General features: G+C 37.2%; 1 protein-coding gene across 5 annotated transcripts in view; it reads right to left on the bottom strand.

Annotated features, from left to right (window-relative positions):
* The window catches only part of LOC128021132 (HMG box transcription factor BBX), a 32274-nt gene that overhangs the window by 6256 nt on the left and 6107 nt on the right, over nucleotides 1–19911 (bottom strand). For 2 of the 5 annotated variants that reach the window (XM_052608107.1, XM_052608108.1), the window contains exons 2-16: nucleotides 18781–18862; nucleotides 14938–15109; nucleotides 13304–13561; nucleotides 12906–13107; nucleotides 11589–11656; nucleotides 9794–9874; nucleotides 9569–9643; nucleotides 9383–9460; nucleotides 7119–7196; nucleotides 5846–6731; nucleotides 4412–4550; nucleotides 3537–3685; nucleotides 3267–3356; nucleotides 2728–2916; nucleotides 44–227 (exon numbers count right to left, since the gene is read on the bottom strand). In XM_052608107.1, coding sequence (XP_052464067.1) covers nucleotides 44–227; nucleotides 2728–2916; nucleotides 3267–3356; nucleotides 3537–3685; nucleotides 4412–4550; nucleotides 5846–6731; nucleotides 7119–7196; nucleotides 9383–9460; nucleotides 9569–9643; nucleotides 9794–9874; nucleotides 11589–11656; nucleotides 12906–13107; nucleotides 13304–13561; nucleotides 14938–15096 — 2636 coding nt within the window. In that variant the 5' untranslated portion in view covers nucleotides 15097–15109; nucleotides 18781–18862. The remainder of the gene's footprint in view (nucleotides 1–43; nucleotides 228–2727; nucleotides 2917–3266; nucleotides 3357–3536; nucleotides 3686–4411; nucleotides 4551–5845; nucleotides 6732–7118; nucleotides 7197–9382; nucleotides 9461–9568; nucleotides 9644–9793; nucleotides 9875–11588; nucleotides 11657–12905; nucleotides 13108–13303; nucleotides 13562–14937; nucleotides 15110–18780; nucleotides 18863–19911) is intronic. The other 3 variants (XM_052608109.1, XM_052608110.1, XM_052608111.1) reach the window with 3 other exon arrangements.

Raw genomic sequence — 19911 nt, 5'->3', positions numbered from 1 at the left:
ACCACACCATCACAGTTAAAAGATTGAAGGGTTTCCTATATACCTGTGCACATTCTCCATGGCTGCAACCTCAGCGAGAGCAGCCAAGCTGAAGAAGGCCGGGAGGCTGCCGGACGCATCAGCCACATCCGCTTCCGCTGATCTGGGGTCCTTATAGCAGATCCCGCTATTGCATAATGTCTCTTGAGTGAATGGCTTTTCATCCTGATTCTTGAATTTGTCTTCTGCTGAAATAGAGAGTAATACAATTATTTTAGACTTTTAAACAACCCCCCCCATCTTTTATTATTGGCAAGACAGTAGTGATTAACAATCCAAATGTTTTAAGTGATGCACACTCAAATGAGAGGAAAAATCCAGTCATATCACTGGGTACAAAAATATATATTTCACGCTACATGAGAAAGATCCACCATATTGGGATGACATAGCTTGATGTGGTTTATTTTAACATAGTACCCGTCTGTTGGCGGCCATGCTCTGTCTGCGGTATATATAGGTGAGAAATATATCTGTAAACTGTGGCAAGTGGCATCAGTGGCTAACTTTGTTTTTTTGCATGATGCTTAATTTGTGTTGTTGTACATTTAATGTAAACACATTTTTTTTCACACACACACACACACACACACACACACACACACACACACACACACACACACACACACACACACATATAACTGGTGGGCATAGATTAATTTTTTTAATCTATATTAATCTCACTGTAATCTTGGATTTAATCTAGATTAAAATGGCTCATTTGAATTCTGCCGAAGGCATTCAGAATATGTGTGCTACCCAAATAATGACTAAAAGTAAGTCTTTGAGAACGAGTTTCTCAAGCCAGGTGGCACATTAGACCAGGGGCTCATCTCCTGTTTCCAAAATGCATTACAAACTGCTTGAGAAAGCTGTTCTACTATGATAACTGGTGATGAAAATAAATTATGTTCAATAGGATGTACTTGTTAGTCCTGATAGAGCTGTGCTGACGGGCTTGCCTCGGTTGCACTCAAATATAGTAGTTTGACGATGACTCTTCCCCTGCGCTACAACATTGCTTGGCCCGGTATCTTCCACATTAGCTAAGAATGCTTCGCATTTTGGTGGTACTTGAGGCTGGAAGAACTCCTACAGTAAACTAATTCCGCATTGCACAAGTTGCAAACAACCGGCTGTTTCACACATACTCCGTCTACATTGCGTCTGCATTGCGTATGCATTGCATATTTTTTTTACACCCATGTTAACGGATTCCAGCATTCACACTGCACGCGGTTGCGGTCCGTTAGTGAGTTCCAGGAGAGGTGCATCTGCAGCAGTGCAGCAATTGTTTATGTATCAAGTCTATTTTTGCTGTGCTGCACGCACTGAATTAAAGTGACAGCGCATTGTTTGCGATAAAAATTAAAATGGATTGACACTGAAATGCAGTAAGTTCACAATAAATGTATTATACAATCCATTTCAATCCATTTTCATTTTTATCGCAAACAATGCACTGTCACTTTAATTCAGTGCAACACATGGATTACTTCAAAACATTACTTCAACAACCCATGTGTTGCGTGTGAAACACAATAGGCTTTAATTAGTATACAGTATACTAATTATATTGTTGTTATATTTAATTGTTGTGTATACAGTATACTAATTAAAGCCTACTGTGTTTCACACGCACCACATGGGTTTTTGGTTAGGTTTAAACAAGAAAAAGAGCACCTTTAGATAAATGAGGCAACATAATATATGCACTTTCATGGAAGCAGAAAAACAAAGTTCGTTAAGAACCATGCGATTGCTTGTAATAAAGATTTAAATGCAAAAGGCACGAGAGTCGAATGTTTCTGCTAGTGGTGAGTTTTAATTTTAAATATTTGCGATATCCTAACAAGAAAAGTAAGCTAATTGTTGTGTTTAAATGTTTTGTCTCTTGCTTGAGCAGCTTATTATACAAACATAGAAGTCAAATGCATAAATAATATGTTGTTTATATTTATTGAGTTTAAACTAATGTCTATGATTGTGAAAGATTGTTACTGTTCTGTGATAAAAGAGTCACAATGCTGAAAAGGACTTTAAAAAAATAAATAAAATTAATGTTAGCACGTCACGTTTGATGTGGTAATTTCACAGTAGGAATACACACAGGTTCGAAAACTCGTTCTCGCCCCCTACAGTGCAATTCGGCTAGGTCTACATCCGCGCTAAAATATCAAGGTGAAAGTCATCATAGCTTGCTTAGTATAGACCAGCTCCCAACCCAACTTCGAGAATAGATTAACGGCGTTTTTTTTTTTTAATCGCCCGATAGGATAATGGCCCATCACTAATATATATATATATATATATATATATATATATATATATATAGCATATTGGAATGTATTTTTGAAGAATCAAGTGACACTGTAGAATGGTATAATGGATGCTAAAAATTAAGTTTTTGACATCACAGGAAAAACAGTAATTACAATTTAAAATACATTAAAATATTAATACTTCATTTACTTTATTTTGTAAAATATTACTTAATATTTGATCAAATAAATTCAGCTTCAGTGAGTAAAAGACGCTTTAAAAAACAAAACTATGTGTTAACTTTTGAATGACAGTGAACATTGACAACAAAAAGTAAAACATGGGTGTAGAGCGTTTCTGCAAGAGGTTATCAGTTTAGAAATCATACATAAGACTTTGCAACAGGAAACTGTGGGTTCAGCTCACCCTCTGCAGGTGACACTCTGCCATCAGCCGTGCGCACCAAGTGTGTGATTTTACTCTTCCTGGCCTTCCTCTTCTGACTGCCCACAGGTGTGTCCAGAACCTTCTGGGGTTCAGGAGAGGGAGAAACACATGGACTGCCCGACTTTAGTGGACTTGATTCTGTAGCCATTGGGTCAGTTGGGACGATGTCTAGAAGGGGGAACGTGAAATGCGTCAAAATGAGATCTGGAATTCCTAATGCAGGTGCCTGGCAATGAATGATCCTTTATAATGTTATATTGAATTTAGCTTGCGCCACTAGCAATACACCACACCAGGCTGCATCAAAGTATTTACAAAAATGTGACTTGTGTGCCCCTTTAAAGGTAACCAGAGTATATACAGTGACCTAGATATGACAGCGTTCCCTGCTATGCAGCAGGAAACACCGAGGCACGCCATTCTAGCAGAGCTTCCAGCACTCGTTCACACAGTCTTGTCATCTGAACACAGAATGAAGCTGATATCAGAACAGTTGCTAATGGCTGTGGGGGCGTCACCTTTGTCTGCGGCACTGGATTTCTCCTTCCTGTGTTTGTACTTGTTCACTATCTTGTGGAATAAGGTCTTTTTCTGAGATGAAGATGAACCTAATTTCAAAAGCAATAAAACAGAACAAAAAAAAAATACAACACAGCATGCTATGTTAGATGGAAGTCATGTCATTCTGAACATGAGATGACTACTTCCTAAGAAAGTAAGCAAATGGGGAAATGAGTGTGGGGGCCAGGAGGATGTGATGTCAGTTTCCATGCACGCTGTGAACTCACCCTTGCAGGTTTTAGGCGGTTCAGGAGGGCTGGATGTACTGTTTTTTTTCTTCTTGGTGATCGCCATGCTCTTTTTGTCAAAAGTCAGTGGGCTGTACTGCGGTAAGCTGTTGAATTTTTTCTCGAACTCCTCCTCAAGCTTTCCTAGTCTGAGAGTTTTATACACAGTAAAACATTAGCCATCTGTATGCAAAGTCTGCTAACCTGGATTCAACGTCCTCTAGATTAACTGACGTCAATCTTGTACAGTGAAACACAATGGAATGTTCTCCTGATAAACTATGATCATGGAATGGCAAATATGAGTATGAGACATGCTTTAAATGTACAAAATACCTTGGATTACCTAATTACCAAGCTAACCTAATGCACAGAAACTGACAGCTTTTTAGACCATTAACACTCTTCAATTAATTTAATAATAAAAAAAACAACAACAAAAAACTTGCAATTATTCAAACTGTTTTGCTAATTTTAAATGATGAAAAAATGTTTAGTTTGTTGTTTTGATCATCTTAAAAACTATTCAACTTTTAGAAAATAATTTCAAAACAAAAAGTTGTGCAAAAAATGCATAGTTTATAAAACATTAATATCTAAAACCCATGTATAGCATACATTCATTATTACATTTAAGTGTTATATAGCCTTAAATTTGGGCAAGAATTAAATTTTTCAATAAAATGGAGAAAACAAAATGTGGCTTAAAAATAATAAAGAATAAAAATAAAAACTTTAATCAAGAAATTAATTAATAATATTCCATTATAAAAAAGGTTGTTCGTTGCAGGCCAAATAAAATCAACTCCTCTGTGGGAAAAGAATCAGTGTTTCCCTGTAGGTTCAGAGTTGTGATGAGAGAAATCATAGCTCACCCTGTGGTGGCTTCCTCTTTAGACTTGGACTTCTTGAGCTTTTTTGGGTTGCTGGTAACAGCTTGAGAAAATCCCCAGCTCTCGTCATTCCAGCCGCCCTCATGATCGGACACACTGCCTCGCATTGAACCTCTTTTCCCTGGAATACAGACCAGAAGACGTTTAGAAGACCAAACAGCACTTTTTTCATTTACTGTATCAACTGATTTTAATTTATACAGGGCTCCAGACTTAGCACGAGCACTTGAGTTGGTCACAATATATATATATATATATATATATATATATACACACACACACACACACACACACATAGTGGTTAACATTCTACCTGTTCTTTTTCATTAGCAGTATTATTTGTGATTTCAATTTTGTGAAGGGGAGTTTTGCTATTTTATAAGCCGGGCTTCGGGTGCTTTCACTTTCAAATTTGTGATCCTGTTATCAATAAAACAGTAAGGTACAATGACAAACTAGCTTACAAAACGTTTATTAACAAAACGAATAAGATGAGGCATGGCATACACCATGTGCTGTATTATATCTTGACTAATCAATTACAGAACGTTTTGCAAACATTGAGGAATCACATAAAAAATTAATAAAAGAGAGCCTCCATAGCGTAACGTGAGGTAATCAGCAAAGATACCAACAAGCTTTTCAAAATTCAATTCAATTCAAAATGAAAACAAAAATAAAAATAAAACTAAACTGGTTGTTGGTATCCATGCATGCTTCCCCCCCCCACAAGAATGCCAGCATTGGTTAAAAATTGGTTTAAGAAGCAGTCTTTTACTTTAGCTTAGCTTGGAAACATTTGTTTACTCAATATTTGTGTCATTTTTGCTGCCCGCACTTTCAATGTCATGCTGACACGGCAAGTATAAATCAGGCTGAGTGAGTGGGTTAACATGAGAGGGTGATGGAAGAGCAGGGGAGGGGAAGTGAAAACAGACTGACTGAATGTGCGTTCAACTAAATCCCCTGTGCATTAATACTAAATATAATCATATCGCACCAGTGCAACCTCTAGAAAAAATGAGTCACACCAAAAGGAAAAATGATTGCAAAATGTGGCTATTTGATCGCAGTCTGGAGCCCTGTTATATGTGAATTATTTGACATAAAGGCCAGCTGAATCATATTAAGTGAAAATGTTAAATGATATTCAGTATAAGTTAAAATAAACACATTGCAGGTTTGATGTTGTTGAAAGTTTCCCTTAGCGTAAAGTGGAGAACTAAGGTCCAATTACATCAGAAAACACTTCCAAAAATGCTATTTTTGTGTTTCAAGGAAGTATATTTTTTATTTGCTCCACATAACCAGTTGGAACTAATGTGTAATGAGTTTCAAATCTTATCACTTGGTTCCTATGACAAAATCAACAAACAGAAAAGGAACGTGGAAAATTTGTGTGTGTGTGTGCGGTACCTCTGTCCACATTTGCTCTCAGCGATGTAAGCATCCCTTCGGAAACCAGAGTCTTATAAAGCGCTCCTTTACAGCTTCTCTCAGACTTCCTGGACCCACAGGTCTCCGGCTTAACCTCTGGCTCTTTATCTTCCGGACTGGTTTGAGGTGGTTTGGTGTCTGTGTCTTTCTCCTCCTCTAGTTCTGTAGGTCGAGGAGGAGAGCAGTGTGGTGCCATGTCCTCCACACCACTAGGTGTCTCCACCTTCATGTCTTGCTCATTCTCACTCTCCGCTTTAGGGGTCAGAGGAGCTTCCTCAGTTTTCATCTCTTCGTCCTGTGGTTTATTGGTCTCTACGTCCCATTCTTCCTCTTCTTCCGCGCTGTCATCTTTAAATTTCAGCTGTTTTTTCGGTTTAGATTTTGCTTTCTTCTTCACAGCTGGAGATTGGTCCATTGTGGGGCTGCTCTCGCTACTTGAGGGATGAGATTTCTTCCTGGGTGTTTCTTCCAAGCCCCAAGCACCTTTTGCTACCGCTTCGATGGTGAACATCACACTGTCCAGGTCCGACTCTGGCGAATGGCGCTTCTTTGCCTTTTTGGGCGATGCAGGATTTTCGTCCGAGTCTTTATTTGTTTTCTTCTTTTTCTTCTTCTTCAGCGTCTTACATGGGCTGAGATCCGATGGGGTGGTGTCAGTAGGAGATGACGAGGTGGAGCCAGAGGTAGAGGAAGATGATGAGGATGATGATGGTGTGGTGAGAGGAAGTTCAGGAGCATCCGCCTGCTCTTGGTGTTGTGTGATGTCTGTGCTACTTGAGCCGTGCTGAGCACAGAGTGAGGAGGAACCACCAGAGGGCTGCGACGATCCAGCTTCCATCTTGTCAGCCTCAGAGGCCAAACACATCTATAGACACAGAAGGACATCAGCTTATAGAAAAATGATTAACGTGTAACAGGCTATCAAGGCTTCCAAATAAAACATCTTAACCTCCTTTAAAAAGATGAATTCATTTTCAGCAAATGCCTCTTGAATTCAAGTGTTTAATTGGTGGATTTTAGATATATAAACACCCACCAGGTGGCAGACTACGCATAAACGCTCTCCTAGGATTTATTACATAACATTGCCTGCCATTGTCCGTGCCAACCGGTCAACACCAGCCAATGCCTCAAAGAGCTTTAATTCTGTATTATACCATCAAATACTGTCTGATGGTATAAAATCCCTCCTGTTTTGTATCTTTGTGTAACCCGGAGCAGTGATTGTGGTGTTTGTGGGTTGGTGAAGTACCTCAGCGAGCTGGAAAAGAGCCGACTGGCCGCACTGCCTCCCCTCAGATGCTGACTGAGACCTACTGGAGGAGATCTGCTGCAGAGACACACAAAACACACATATCAAGCTATAAACAGAGGAATGGGAAATGGTCCTGACAATTCATTAGAAAATGTACCCACAGAGAGGAATACAATTCTGATTTAAATTACAATTTTATGATGGCATATTAAGTCAAATTAGACAGTGAATAATGCTTTTTCCTGTTTTAATTTACATTTTTTTTTTTTGAGTAATTTTGTAAGTTAGATTTAGTTTTTAAAATTTAAGTTTTATTTGTAATATTTTAATATTTCTGGTTTTTCTATATTTAATATTTCTGTATTTAATTTATTTGTATTAAAATTTTATTATTTTTGGTACTTGTTCCAGTCAGCAGCCAAAGCAACTTTTTTAATTTTCGCTCAAGTATTTTAAGTTCAATTGTTTTTTTCAGCTTTACATTACAGAATTTTTTTTTGTTTCAGTTAACGGTAAAAAACAAACTGCCTATTATAACCAGTCTTATGTCACATGCAGTCACATTTTGTGCCACAATTTAAGAACAGAAAGTGCAAACTGCTCAAATTCTTTTTCAAACCAAAATAAATCTGCAGAGGGCCATGCCAGTTAATGACAATGAAGAGAAATTATGAAAAAAAAAAGCAATGACGAGAAGTGCAGGAGTATCAAAATGGCTGCCTGGATGGAGGAAGTTGGTGTTCTAGAAGGTTATACATCAGCAAAAGCAGAAATGTGCCATTTTATTGGGAATCTATGAGTAAATAAAGGTTTCTGCTGTGGTCACTGTTTGCAAAATATATGTGCATCAATATGAAGTGGTGTAGTCTAGTTTTCTGTAGTGAGTATACTGTGATTTTTCCCACCCAGCCTCATACTCGCATGTCCCAGAGCAACAACCCATAATTAACACCACACTCACTATTGCATACAGTTTGTAACGGAGCGCATTCTGAAAAACTACTTGTGTGATATCAACATGTCAGTTTATTATAAGCAATAACTTTAACAGCCATTGACATTTACAGCTGGAGAGACTGGACTAAATTTCTATTGTTGAATTCAGCCAGTTAAGAGCTACATTTATCCTTAGATGTTATAAGAATGAGATCCAGTTTTATCAGCTGACAATTTTTAATGCACATTGAAGAGTGCCTGTTTTAAAATTTCCTAGCCTGACGTCCAGTCCACAAGGCTGGCCAGAAGTTTCCATCTCTCTCATCATTTTTCATCATCTGAAAAAGGATCCAAAAAAAAAATATGAAAATCCAAAATTTCCCATAGACTTGCATTGGCTGAGCAAAAATGCCCCCTGTAAAAAACAATTGCAGTCCACTAGAGGGAGCCATGGGATAAGAAATCTTTCAACTGGCCTCATGTACTTTCATTTTCAAACAGTTCAGTTTAAAAATAAAAGCATACATCTACAATATGCAGCCAATGAAAACTAACATATTTGACTGTGACCAGGTCAGGTAGTGACTGTCTGATGGCCCGAGGCCAGTGTGAAAGACGCTCTGGACAGATGACTGATATGTCACAGCTCTGATCGGGTTATGGGGCATCCTTGCGAAAGCGCATCACCGGGCCGTCTTTAGGGTGGTGCAATAGGTGGGATCGCACCAGGCCTGCACTTGATGGTCCCCACGCACAGCGGGGCCCCCGCGATAACCTCCCTGCACTGGGTTGCATCGTATCATGTGCCAAATAACAAGATATTTTGTCAAAAGCATCAAAAGTGGCAATATTTAAGGGGATTTGGCATTTTCAATTAATGTAGTTCATACTTTTTATACTTTCACTTTGTATTAATTGCTGAGATTAAGACATTCACCGGCATAACTCTTGCGCTAAGTTTGCACTCTGCATATAATATCAGCCATCATGGTTTAAAAAAATATTTCCAATTTCGCGATGTAATGTAACAGTGACAAATCTCCCCATGATTTTGTGCTACGCCACTGACAGGGGGACCAAAAGAACACTATCACTCACAGATGGGCTACCTGTGAGGATATCGCTAATGGACCATGTGAACCCTTGACCCGTCTTAGTGGATATAAGGTGTATACCTGCGTATCACTTAGACTACACCACTGTGAAAAAACACATAATGAATTTAAAAATAATTGCTTCATAGCATAGCATGATTGGTACTGCACTGTGAGAGATCTAAGGTGGGTCAAAGGACATTCAGGGTCTCTAGGAGAGTTCAACTGTACCTCCGCCAGCTGAAACAAGGGTGATTTAACACAACTCTTAGGTAGGTCTGGCGAACTTGGCTGAGATGGTCCAGAGGCCTAAGAAGGACATTAAATTGAACTGAATAAGTGCTCAGAAATAATTTTAAATTCAAAAGGTAATGGAGATCTTCCACACGTTTCACTTAAAGAGTCCAAAACCCTCACCTCTACATGTGTGAGAGAGCTTGTGTCCTCAGCTTTCATACTTCCCCCAGCTGGCTGTCCAGGACTGGAAGAAATCTAAGGGGAAAGAGTAAAAACAAAATACATTCAGAGCTTTAAGCATGTCATGTGGATGTACACATCTAACCATCATCTGAGGCGTCTCAATACTAAGGAGGGTTTTAAGGCTCTGCTGTTAAGGACTGACAAGTCTTCAGGTGGTCTCACCTCAGCCAGCTGGAAAAGGGCTGATTTCCCAGTGTGCTTAGCAACATCTGTGCCTCCTGTCTGGGAAGAGCTGGAGGACATCTAAAATGAAAGCATAAAAAATATTAAATCATTAAAGCTGAACAAAACCACAAACGTAAACAACAGTGAATCCACATCGTCTTTGAAATGACCACTGACATTTACAACACAACACCTCCCTCTGTTGACAGCTTGAGGAAAAGCCACAGGGAAATTCAATAAAATAAAAAAATAAAAATTGCTATAAATTATTCTAAACAGGAAATGACAGACATCTTGAGGTGTCTATGCTGGAAACCACTGCACATCACCCCAGAAACTAAACATAAGCAACAGTTAGTGTGTCTTTGCAGAAAAAAGCATTAATTTATTAACCTTAATAACTGCAAACTTATGCATTACAATATATATATATATATATATATATATATATATATATACACACACACATATATATACACACATACATACATACAACAAAATTTGTTATCTATAAAAAAAAAATTGTACTGCCTTTCATTGGGCACCAGAAATATCACATACTAGCTTTTATGTAACACTTAAGGATATCTGAATGCATAGTACATTCAATTAATAGAAATAAATTCACACATGATTTAACTATGCAGCACAAAAAACTAGAAAGAGACGACTGTCGACATGAAGCAACTTCAACATGGTGTTACTCTCAATTTATCAGTGACTTGATACGAATTGAAGTGCACTAATGCCAGACACAGTCCGCTGTAGATCAACCTGTGTTTGAGATTCAGAAGACTGTTTCTGGTTAAACATGGACAGTCAACAGGTAGAGAATTCAGCCCTGGCTCCTCAAATAAGACCAAACAGATGATCTAATGTGATCTGGCCACAAAACAACGAGGCATTGCCTTTTGTTTTGTATAAACCTCCCGTGGCCCTCTTCAGTGACAAATGTACTGCGCTGAAGGCAATTAGGATCACTTAGTGGCAGGAAAATGGAATTTACAGAGGATTAACAGGGGTGAGAGTCTGAGGAACCCACAGGAACACACACACACACACATAGGCCTAGTGTCTTCAATGGCTCATAAAGCTCTACAATTTATGAAGTCTATGCACCTCCTAATGGCACACAAACCCAGTTTGGGGCCCAAAACAGTCATCCCAGTCTGTTTAGTCACAGCCCGCTGCGGCTGCCGTATCCATGGAGATGGGCCTGTCACAGTCTATTTACATGAGCACTGATCATGTGCTCATTATAACAGAGGTCTGCCGTAAGTACAGAATGACGTCGATTTGTCTCAAGCTCATCAAGATATGAGGATATGGATCTAGACTAATAACTGTTATTCCCTCTTCTTTGGGTTCCTGGTTTAAAAACTCATTTAACTTGACTATTGTTGCATTGCATGTGTTTCTACTGCAAAATCTGCATATTGCTAATATGCAATTACACTGTAACCCATTCTAATTGTTAGTACTGTGATGTAATTTTGTTTTTAGAGGCTGTTCTGATCTGCATATGAGGGTCTTGCATATGAACTACATGAATTTGGATATTATGGATGCACTGATATTCAAATAATTTATTTTAAATTATTCAAATTGGCCAATATTTACCAAGACTATAACTGTTTTCATATTATGGCCGATAATAAAATTAGAATAATAAAACAGTCCACACAGTCCTTAAGTTTGGATTCAAAATAGGTCTTGGATGTCTTGATTTGATGAACGTTTGTGCTTAGCCTGAATCTGTATTTTCATATGTATTAAAATGATGTTACTGTACCTCTCTGGCAGTCAGCGCATGCTCCCCGGCTAACAGCAGCATGCTCAGGCCGCCCATCTTATTGGGATCTAAAAACACAGCAAAGGAAAAAGATGTTAAGAAATGCTGAACTATACAGTTAAACAACCTGTGACGTAGAGACACTACCATTCAATAGTTGTAAAAAAATTTGTAAAAAATAAATAAATAAAATAAAACTTTTATTCAGTAATGACGAAAAAACACAGTTTCCACAAAAAAATTATTAGGCAGCACTCTTGTTTTCAACCTCAGTAATAATGAAAACTGCTTCTTGAGCACTATATCAGAATGATTTCTGAAGGATCATGAAACGGAAGACTGAAGTAATGGCTACTGAAATTTCAGCTCTGCCATCACAGGAGTAAATTACATTTTAAAAGATGTTTTAAAAAGTAAATATATACAAAAAATAGTACTATTGTGAAATACAGTCCCTCCAGAAAAACGCGGATTTTGCGGCACATATCTTAAAAAATGCGATGGAAAATGCGGAATATTTTTGCAATTTTATGCAATGAAATTGCGTGAACTTGCAAAAACTGGGGTTTGATGAAAAAGAGAAAAAAAGGTGATTCCCCCAACACCTTTTTCTCACTAGGCTACTACCTTCATGTAAAGAGTAATTTCTTATTACTTCCTATGATAAGCGAGCATACTAAATCACAGAATATTTAAGTTGCAATCTCTTACTGCAACGTAAATTATTTTACATAATACTAATATAATTACAACTGTAAGTTTTTGGTACTGTTCTGTAAAAAAAATGTCCAATCTTACAACTGTAAAGTTGCATCAACTTCTGAATGAAACTACAAGTGTTAGTAGCCTAGTGAGAAGGGGAATCACCTTTTTTTCTCTATTTCATCAAACCTCAGTTTTCGCAAGTTCTCACAATATAATTTGGCTCCTCTTCACCCTGGTTTCACCGCGGGGTTTGCAGATGATGTTCACGTCATGTAGTTACGTCACTTCATAAGGTTCCCATGGCAATAGGGAGAAAATGGCGCTTTACTTGTGTGAAGTAAATGCAACATTTTTCAACTTTCTGCTAATATATATGTTTTTGCAACGAAAATACAGGGATTATGAAATCATGCTAACCCCACATATTTTGCTTTCTGAAATTGGCAATTTATGCAGCAAAAGAGCGGCGTATTTGAAAAAATGCGACCCCTCAGGCGATCGCATAATCACGTTTTTCTGGAGGGACTGGAAATATTATTACAGCTTTTCTGCATTTTTGTTCAATTAAACAAACCAGTATTGTATGTGTTTAAGTGTTTGTTTTGTTCTTACCAGCCATGGCAAAGTTGAGCTGGGGTGTGCTGTCAGTTTTGGGCTGTTTTTTGGCAAGTGAAGAATCCTTGCTTGGGTTGGATGGAAGAGACCAGACTTTCTTGCGAGCGTTACTCACGGAGTTAGACGGACTCTTTACCGGCTTGTTGGTGGCAGGACACCATTTGTAACCAGGATTAGCCTTCATGAACGCATCCTTATACTGTATAAAACAGAACACACCATTAAATAATAGATTAATGTCAGCTGTTGGCATTTTTATTTTCCTTTCTAACAATTGACTAGTCTTTTTATGCCAAGTAAATTGTATGGTAGCTATCATATTTAATCACGTTCACCACAAAAAAAACAAGATTTTTTGTTTGTCTGTGGTCTGCCTCACTTAGATTGGTTTTTACCTCCTTGGCCATGTCTGTGTATTTTTGTTTTTCTTTGGGGTCCAGTACGGCCCACCAGTCCGCCAGGATCTTAGTGGCTCCTCGGTTGTCTAGTCGCGGATGCTCCTGTCGGACCAGCGAACGATGTCGCTTGCAGAACAGCAGAAAGGCGTTCATGGGCCGGCGAGCCCGTTGTTCAGAGGAGTATTCCTCACTGTCATCTTCCATCCCGCCACACTCTCCCTCCTGTGCTCCGCTCTCTGCACATAACACCGGCTCCTGGGGAGAAAAGTCAAAAAAGTGGAAAGAGATACAGAGACCTGGTCAAATTCAACAGCAGCAGTGGACAAATCTACACTAAAGGTCTTAGCACAGTAAGAAATATTAGCACACTGAAAAACAGATACGACCTCATGTTGTGTCAATCATGCTTACACACTGCCTCCGAAACTTTTGTCCATCATAATTTGTTTTTAGATCGGTTCGATTTTCTGCGCTTTCGGATCCGTTGCATGCATTTTGATAGGAAAGGATGTTGAATATGAAAAAACGCATGCAAAAATTTCGGACTCTTAAGACAAAAGCAAGGCCTATTCATACATTTTTTGCTGCAATATTTCCCCACAGTACAATATTAAAATAAAACAACATGGTTAGCTGTGTTTTACTTTAAAAAATAAAAAAATAATGATTGTACACATTTGTGATTTAATTATTAGATTTTTATCATCTTATGAACCCCCGAATTTAAGCCACAAATGGAAATTTGGGAAACCTTGCATTAAACATTCAACACTGAAAAATATGAACCACAAGGGAATTACAAAGGTGGTTAGATTTTTGTCGTTCCTCTACAAAATAACTGACCAACATGCAAGACATTAGCTTCTGGCACATTATTCCATACCCATGACTCAGAGAAGACATTATGCTGTTTCTATTGTTGGTTTTCAAATATAGGTATTTTCGATTAAAATACCACAAGAACGCATTTTGATTTCACTTAACTTTCTTTATACATTCTTGCAGAGGTGGAAGAAAACTGACGCAAAAAACTATGCATTTGTACATTTTACAAGTCTTAACCTGACTCAACTGATTCAATAATGATGCAACGTTAAAGACAATATGAAGATGATTTGTTTATTGCTGTACTGACGAATTTCTGAAACTTAAACAACATTGGTGGAAGAGGAAGGTCTATTTTAATAGTCTTTTTTTTTGTTAAAATAATACTGCTGAAATGAACCCTGATTTGCTACATGCTATTATTATTTTGATATTGATTATTCTAATTATAAAGAGAATTTTATTGGCCAAAACTATACAGCCCTCAATATACATTACCATCCAATTGTTGATCAAAAACTAAAGAAACTGATCAAAAGTAACAGTACGGACATAAGAATAAGAGAAACTTCTGACTTCAAACTTTTGAACTGTATTGTAAATGACCGAAAAGGTCAGAGGTTTAAATCTCCTAAAAACTCATTTGTCAGTGTTTAGAAGTACAGATGACCTCAGCACAAACACACATGAACTGTACAAGCCATAAATAAACTCCCATTTTAACCTCATGTAGTCAGACTTCAAGTCTTTGAGGAGCAGCTGCTGTAATGAGCGAAACACTAGCGTTAATGCACTCAATCATTCACCTTCTCCAGCTCCTCTTCATCCTCCTCCTCCTCTTCCTCGGAGAAGTCTGGAGCTTTCTTGGCCAGCAGCGGGTGCCACTGCAGACACTTGCGTTTGGGCCTCTTTCCGCTGACTTCTCCCTCCACCGGAGGTTCTTTCCCTCCACCTCCGCCCTTCATATTGCTGCTGACCCTGATGAGGGCAAACTTCAGAGGTTAAACAAGGCCCTTAATGGTCGTTAAAGACACATAATAGACCAAATGACAGGAAGAGGCCATAACATTGATAATTACATTGCCTGGTAGTTAATTTAAAGGTAAAATTTACAATTGATTACAACAAGAGAGAGAGAGAGAGAGAGAGAGAGAGAGAAAGAGCATTCTGAGGAGACTGCAAATATAATTTGTCTGTAATCAGAAGAATATAAGAAAAGCTCACACTATATTATTGTATTTTTTGGATGGGGTCATAAATTATGTAATAAATGCATCAGTGTGAACAAGGAGCCTTGATTCAGAGCATATTCGACGTGCAGTCTCTTCCAGTGCGCAGTGGTAGTTCAAGGAAAACAGGCACGCTGTCGACTGTTCACTGAGGGAGAGCGGACACAGGGTTCCCTGTCTATCTCAGCACTGTTCTTCTGCGTCTGCAGCACCGGTGCAGCTCTACTGTACATGTGACCTTCACATGCACCAGCTCTCTCTTCTCCAATAGGACCAGAACACACATCTCACATGCATGCACACAAACAGGAAGAGGAAGACACACACACACACACACACACACACACAATGACATTCACGTCATCATGAAACTTAACATAGAATGATTCCTAACTCGCGTGTCTCAATTATCATGTGTTCAGTTTTCAATTGCACACAGGGATTGCTCTGAATTGGGGAGTACAATGTATCCATGCATTGCATTAGCAGCAGACATCTTCTGAAATGTTGTTCATAGCTGGTGTCTGCTGCCCTCTTGCTGTTAATTTGATTACAGGACTGTTATGATCAAATGCTGAAAAGAGATAAGGTTTAGCACATTCATTCATCAGTTGTTAATGTGAGAAGTCAAAAAAAGCAGGTTACAATAGATGTAAATATCCTCTAACCGAGAGGTTTTCATGCTTTTTCATGCCATGGATCCAAACAATTATTAAATTTAAAAGCAGCTATATATTTCAATGTAAAAAGATCAATTTATTCTGTTAAGCATATAGAAAAAAAAGCTCTGTATGGATATATGTTGATTAATTGAATAACTGGCTTTTATATTGTCACTGTAATAGAAACAACCGATTAAACAAAAATTAATTAAGCTAAACGTGAGAGTATACATTTCCTGGAAGTATAATATGGCAAGGAGGAAAAGTTTGTGAGTAAAAATGAGAGTCAATAGAATAAGATAGCTGTAACTGATTATTTATCTTCTTTAAAAAGCAAAATGAAAATGCAAAAATAATTAATTTTAGTAGACTGCTAACTTATTTTTAACAGTAAATGAATTGTTCACTTAATCATTCATTCACTCTTATGTACATTTACATCTATTCATTTAGCAAATGTTTTCATGTCATGTCATTTCAATCCATTTTTCCTCTTTGGCACACAAAAGGAGATGTTTTGAGGATGTTCATGCTGCTCTTTTTCCATACAACGAAAGCAATCAGTAACAAAGTAGTTCAGGACATTCATCAACTTTTCTGGTCTATAGAAAATCTTGTGGGTTTGGAACAACAGGAAGACGAGTAAATGTTGACAGAAGTCTTGCAGGACAGCAGTTCTCTCTTTACGGCCAGTCACTACATGCACTAATGTGTGTTCAGCCCACTAAGAATAGCCTTTCTTAGTGATTGACGGCCTGATAAAGTGCTATGAAACAGACATTACAGGACCTTACATTATCAAATAGGGATAAATATATATATATTTAAAAAATTGTGTCATAAATTTAAAGGAGAAGTCCCACACATAATCAACCAAAAAATACGACTATGACTGTGAGTCATGGTTGTGAGAATGTAAATATAGATTAATATCACTATTAAAGGAATGCAGTAGTAGCATGTTGTTAATCACCACAGAAAAACATTTTGGCTTGATTGTCAGTACATAAAAAAAAACTAAGCAGAAATCGTGTTCACAATGATAGTCATTATTACTGTCAAAGGAAATCTGTGTGAAAAGTGAATGATTTGTTTTCAGTTCAGGTAATGTGATGAAATTAAACTGAAAATGCTGGCATTACAATAAAGAGCCTTCCCGCATGTATCATGTTTGCATGCATTCTCTGATCTTCCAATCTTGTGTTCTCTCAGGCACTTGTCATGCAACTTTCATGAACAAATTATATCTAATTTTCCCAAATTTGAATGAAACTTAGTTCAAAGCATCATTGAACCAAGAAACAGACTTGCAACCGGTTTGCAGTTAAAAAGTTACATGTCCAAGAAATCTGTTTAAAGCTATGGAATCTATGCTAATATATGCATTTTTAATTGACATTTTAACTCATAAAGGTATGCATTCATGATCAAATAAAATGCAATAATGTCAAGATAGATCCGAAACAGGATAATGGGACTTTTACACAGCAGAAGTGAGTCAAAGTTCCTCATTGCAACGTCTGTATTTGACAGGCTGATCTGTCAGAATGTAATTATACAGGCCAGAATTGTGGCTCCACGCCTCAGGTGTAAACAAGGCTGCTTTACCTGAATCAGTATTCAGGTTTTACTAGCAGAAATAATACAAATTTATTGATGCACTTTTGATGAATGCAATGAAATCCTACAACAGTTGATAAAGACTGAAAGGTTATTGATATTGAAGAAAGGCTAAGAAAACAAAAGCAGTTTTGGTATCCATATGTAAATATCAATAGTGAACTTAAAGGATTGCATTATCAGACTATCATAAAAAAAAAAAAAAAAAAAAACTTCATTCATAAAGTAACTGCATTCACCGCTTCGGGTTCAATTTGACAAGCATTGAAAACCTTTAAAAACACATAAATCGTACAATGGATCTGAAGACCCATTAATTAAGAAAAATATTTTTTCTGGTTTTAAAGTATATGACGATAGAGAAAAATCATTGTTATAGTCTTCTTGTTAAATCTTAGAAAATTTGAGGAGTATTACAAATCGTCTAAGAACTTTTTATATGCTGGTTAAATTAATTCACTTTAGGCATCTCAAATTTTATAACAATTTCCATATTCATTTTGATTAGATTAGAAATTCAACCGTATACAACTTAAAGCTACAATTTTGGTTTTTCATTACAATTTAAACTGACATACTGCAAGGCCAAAAGGTTGTAACGGTTTTTGAAATACAAGTCAAAAATATCAGATAGCACACTTTTTATAGTTAGTTATTTTTTTATAAAAAACAAATAGATTAAAATGAGAAAATTTGTTTTTTTCTGTTTTAGATATTCATGACAATGTCATTGAGTTTGGCTCCAATACCAAAAACTGTGATATTTACAGTCTATTCTTTACAAATTACAATAGAAGGGTTAAATTAATAACATGCTATGGCATCATGTAATATGCCATTATATGATGATCAAAAGTACAGTTTGTTATTAATGCAGTCATTCAGGAAAATAGACCATGTTTGAACAAACTGGCTCTTTGCTTGGTAACAGTTTGAAGAATGAATATGTATTCTATCTCGGTTCGAGCACAACTCAATAAACAGGTGATTATGTACAGACACGAGCTTAAAATCTGTGATGTAATGAGTGTTTGATCCGTGATGTTAAGGCATCAGATCCCAATTAGTCTGTGAATTTTATAGATATAACAACTGATGAAGGGGAAAAACACATGGCATGAAGTGAAGGCGTACTTACAGAGCCACAGAATATGGAAATACGGTATTTGAAAGATGAGGATGGATCTGTCAGTCAGGCTGTATCATGCGATGAAGATGACCTAAAAAGTGAAACAAAAACACTGTGCCCTCAGTACAGGAATAAATCATCAAAAGCAAAGCCAAATGCACCCAATAACGCTGCCCCAAGTCCGACTTCATCGGTCAGTGACATTTTAACTGTGGATTAGTTCGACATATGTGCACCGCTCTAGCTTCAAACTAAGGTGGGACCTCCGGTGTTGTTGATGAAGCATAAAGTTATGACATAGCTCACAGCATACACTGAATACATTAAACTACTTTAGCTATGGCAAGCTGTTGCAATATTTATTCATTAGAAAGTGTATTATTTACTAATACTTATTTTTTTATGTTACTAGTACAAAAATGAGGCTCACAATGACTTGCAGCAATAAAGTAAATGGATATCAGTTTTCAGATTACTAGTAAATGGTCCAATAGTGACTAGAAGTATCTTTTTCAATTTAACAATTTAACTTCTTTAAATTCCAACAATCACTAGTATCTTTAATTTAGCCACTTGTTAAAAAATACTTGTATTAATAGATGCTAGTACTATCTAACAGGGACAGTAGCTACTATTTAACAAACAACTTAATAATTACTAGTAAAGCTTTAATATATAATTAGTGTGAATATTTACAAGTCAGAAACAAATAGCTGATATCTGAACCAAAATTCCCATAACATTTAGTCGAAAATACTTGCAGTAGCTAATTGGAATAATTACTAGTATCTAATGAATAATAATATTTCACTTCTAATTAATAAAGTAGCAACTTTGTAGCTGCATTCCATAAGTCGATGTACTGGTTGGTTGTTAGTAGCCATTCTTACTTCTGGTTGATCTTACATTGTAATGAACGTCACTACTGCTAAAATGTTATTTAAAGTCATTCTGTGCGTCAACATACAGCAGTGCAGCAATCTGTGCCAAGACCACAAACGGAAGGCTATATGGGCCCACACACACAATTAATTGTCATACAACATGTTTTTAAATGAATCCTTAAATCATCCCTGGGGTCAGAAACAACTAGGGCTGGGTAAAAAAAATAGATTTTTCGATTAATCGTTTTTTAAAATG

Source organism: Carassius gibelio, chromosome A10, assembly GCF_023724105.1.
Source record: "Carassius gibelio isolate Cgi1373 ecotype wild population from Czech Republic chromosome A10, carGib1.2-hapl.c, whole genome shotgun sequence".
In the NCBI taxonomy this organism is placed as follows: Eukaryota; Metazoa; Chordata; class Actinopteri; order Cypriniformes; family Cyprinidae; genus Carassius; species Carassius gibelio.
This window is presented reverse-complemented; position numbering and strand designations above follow the sequence as displayed.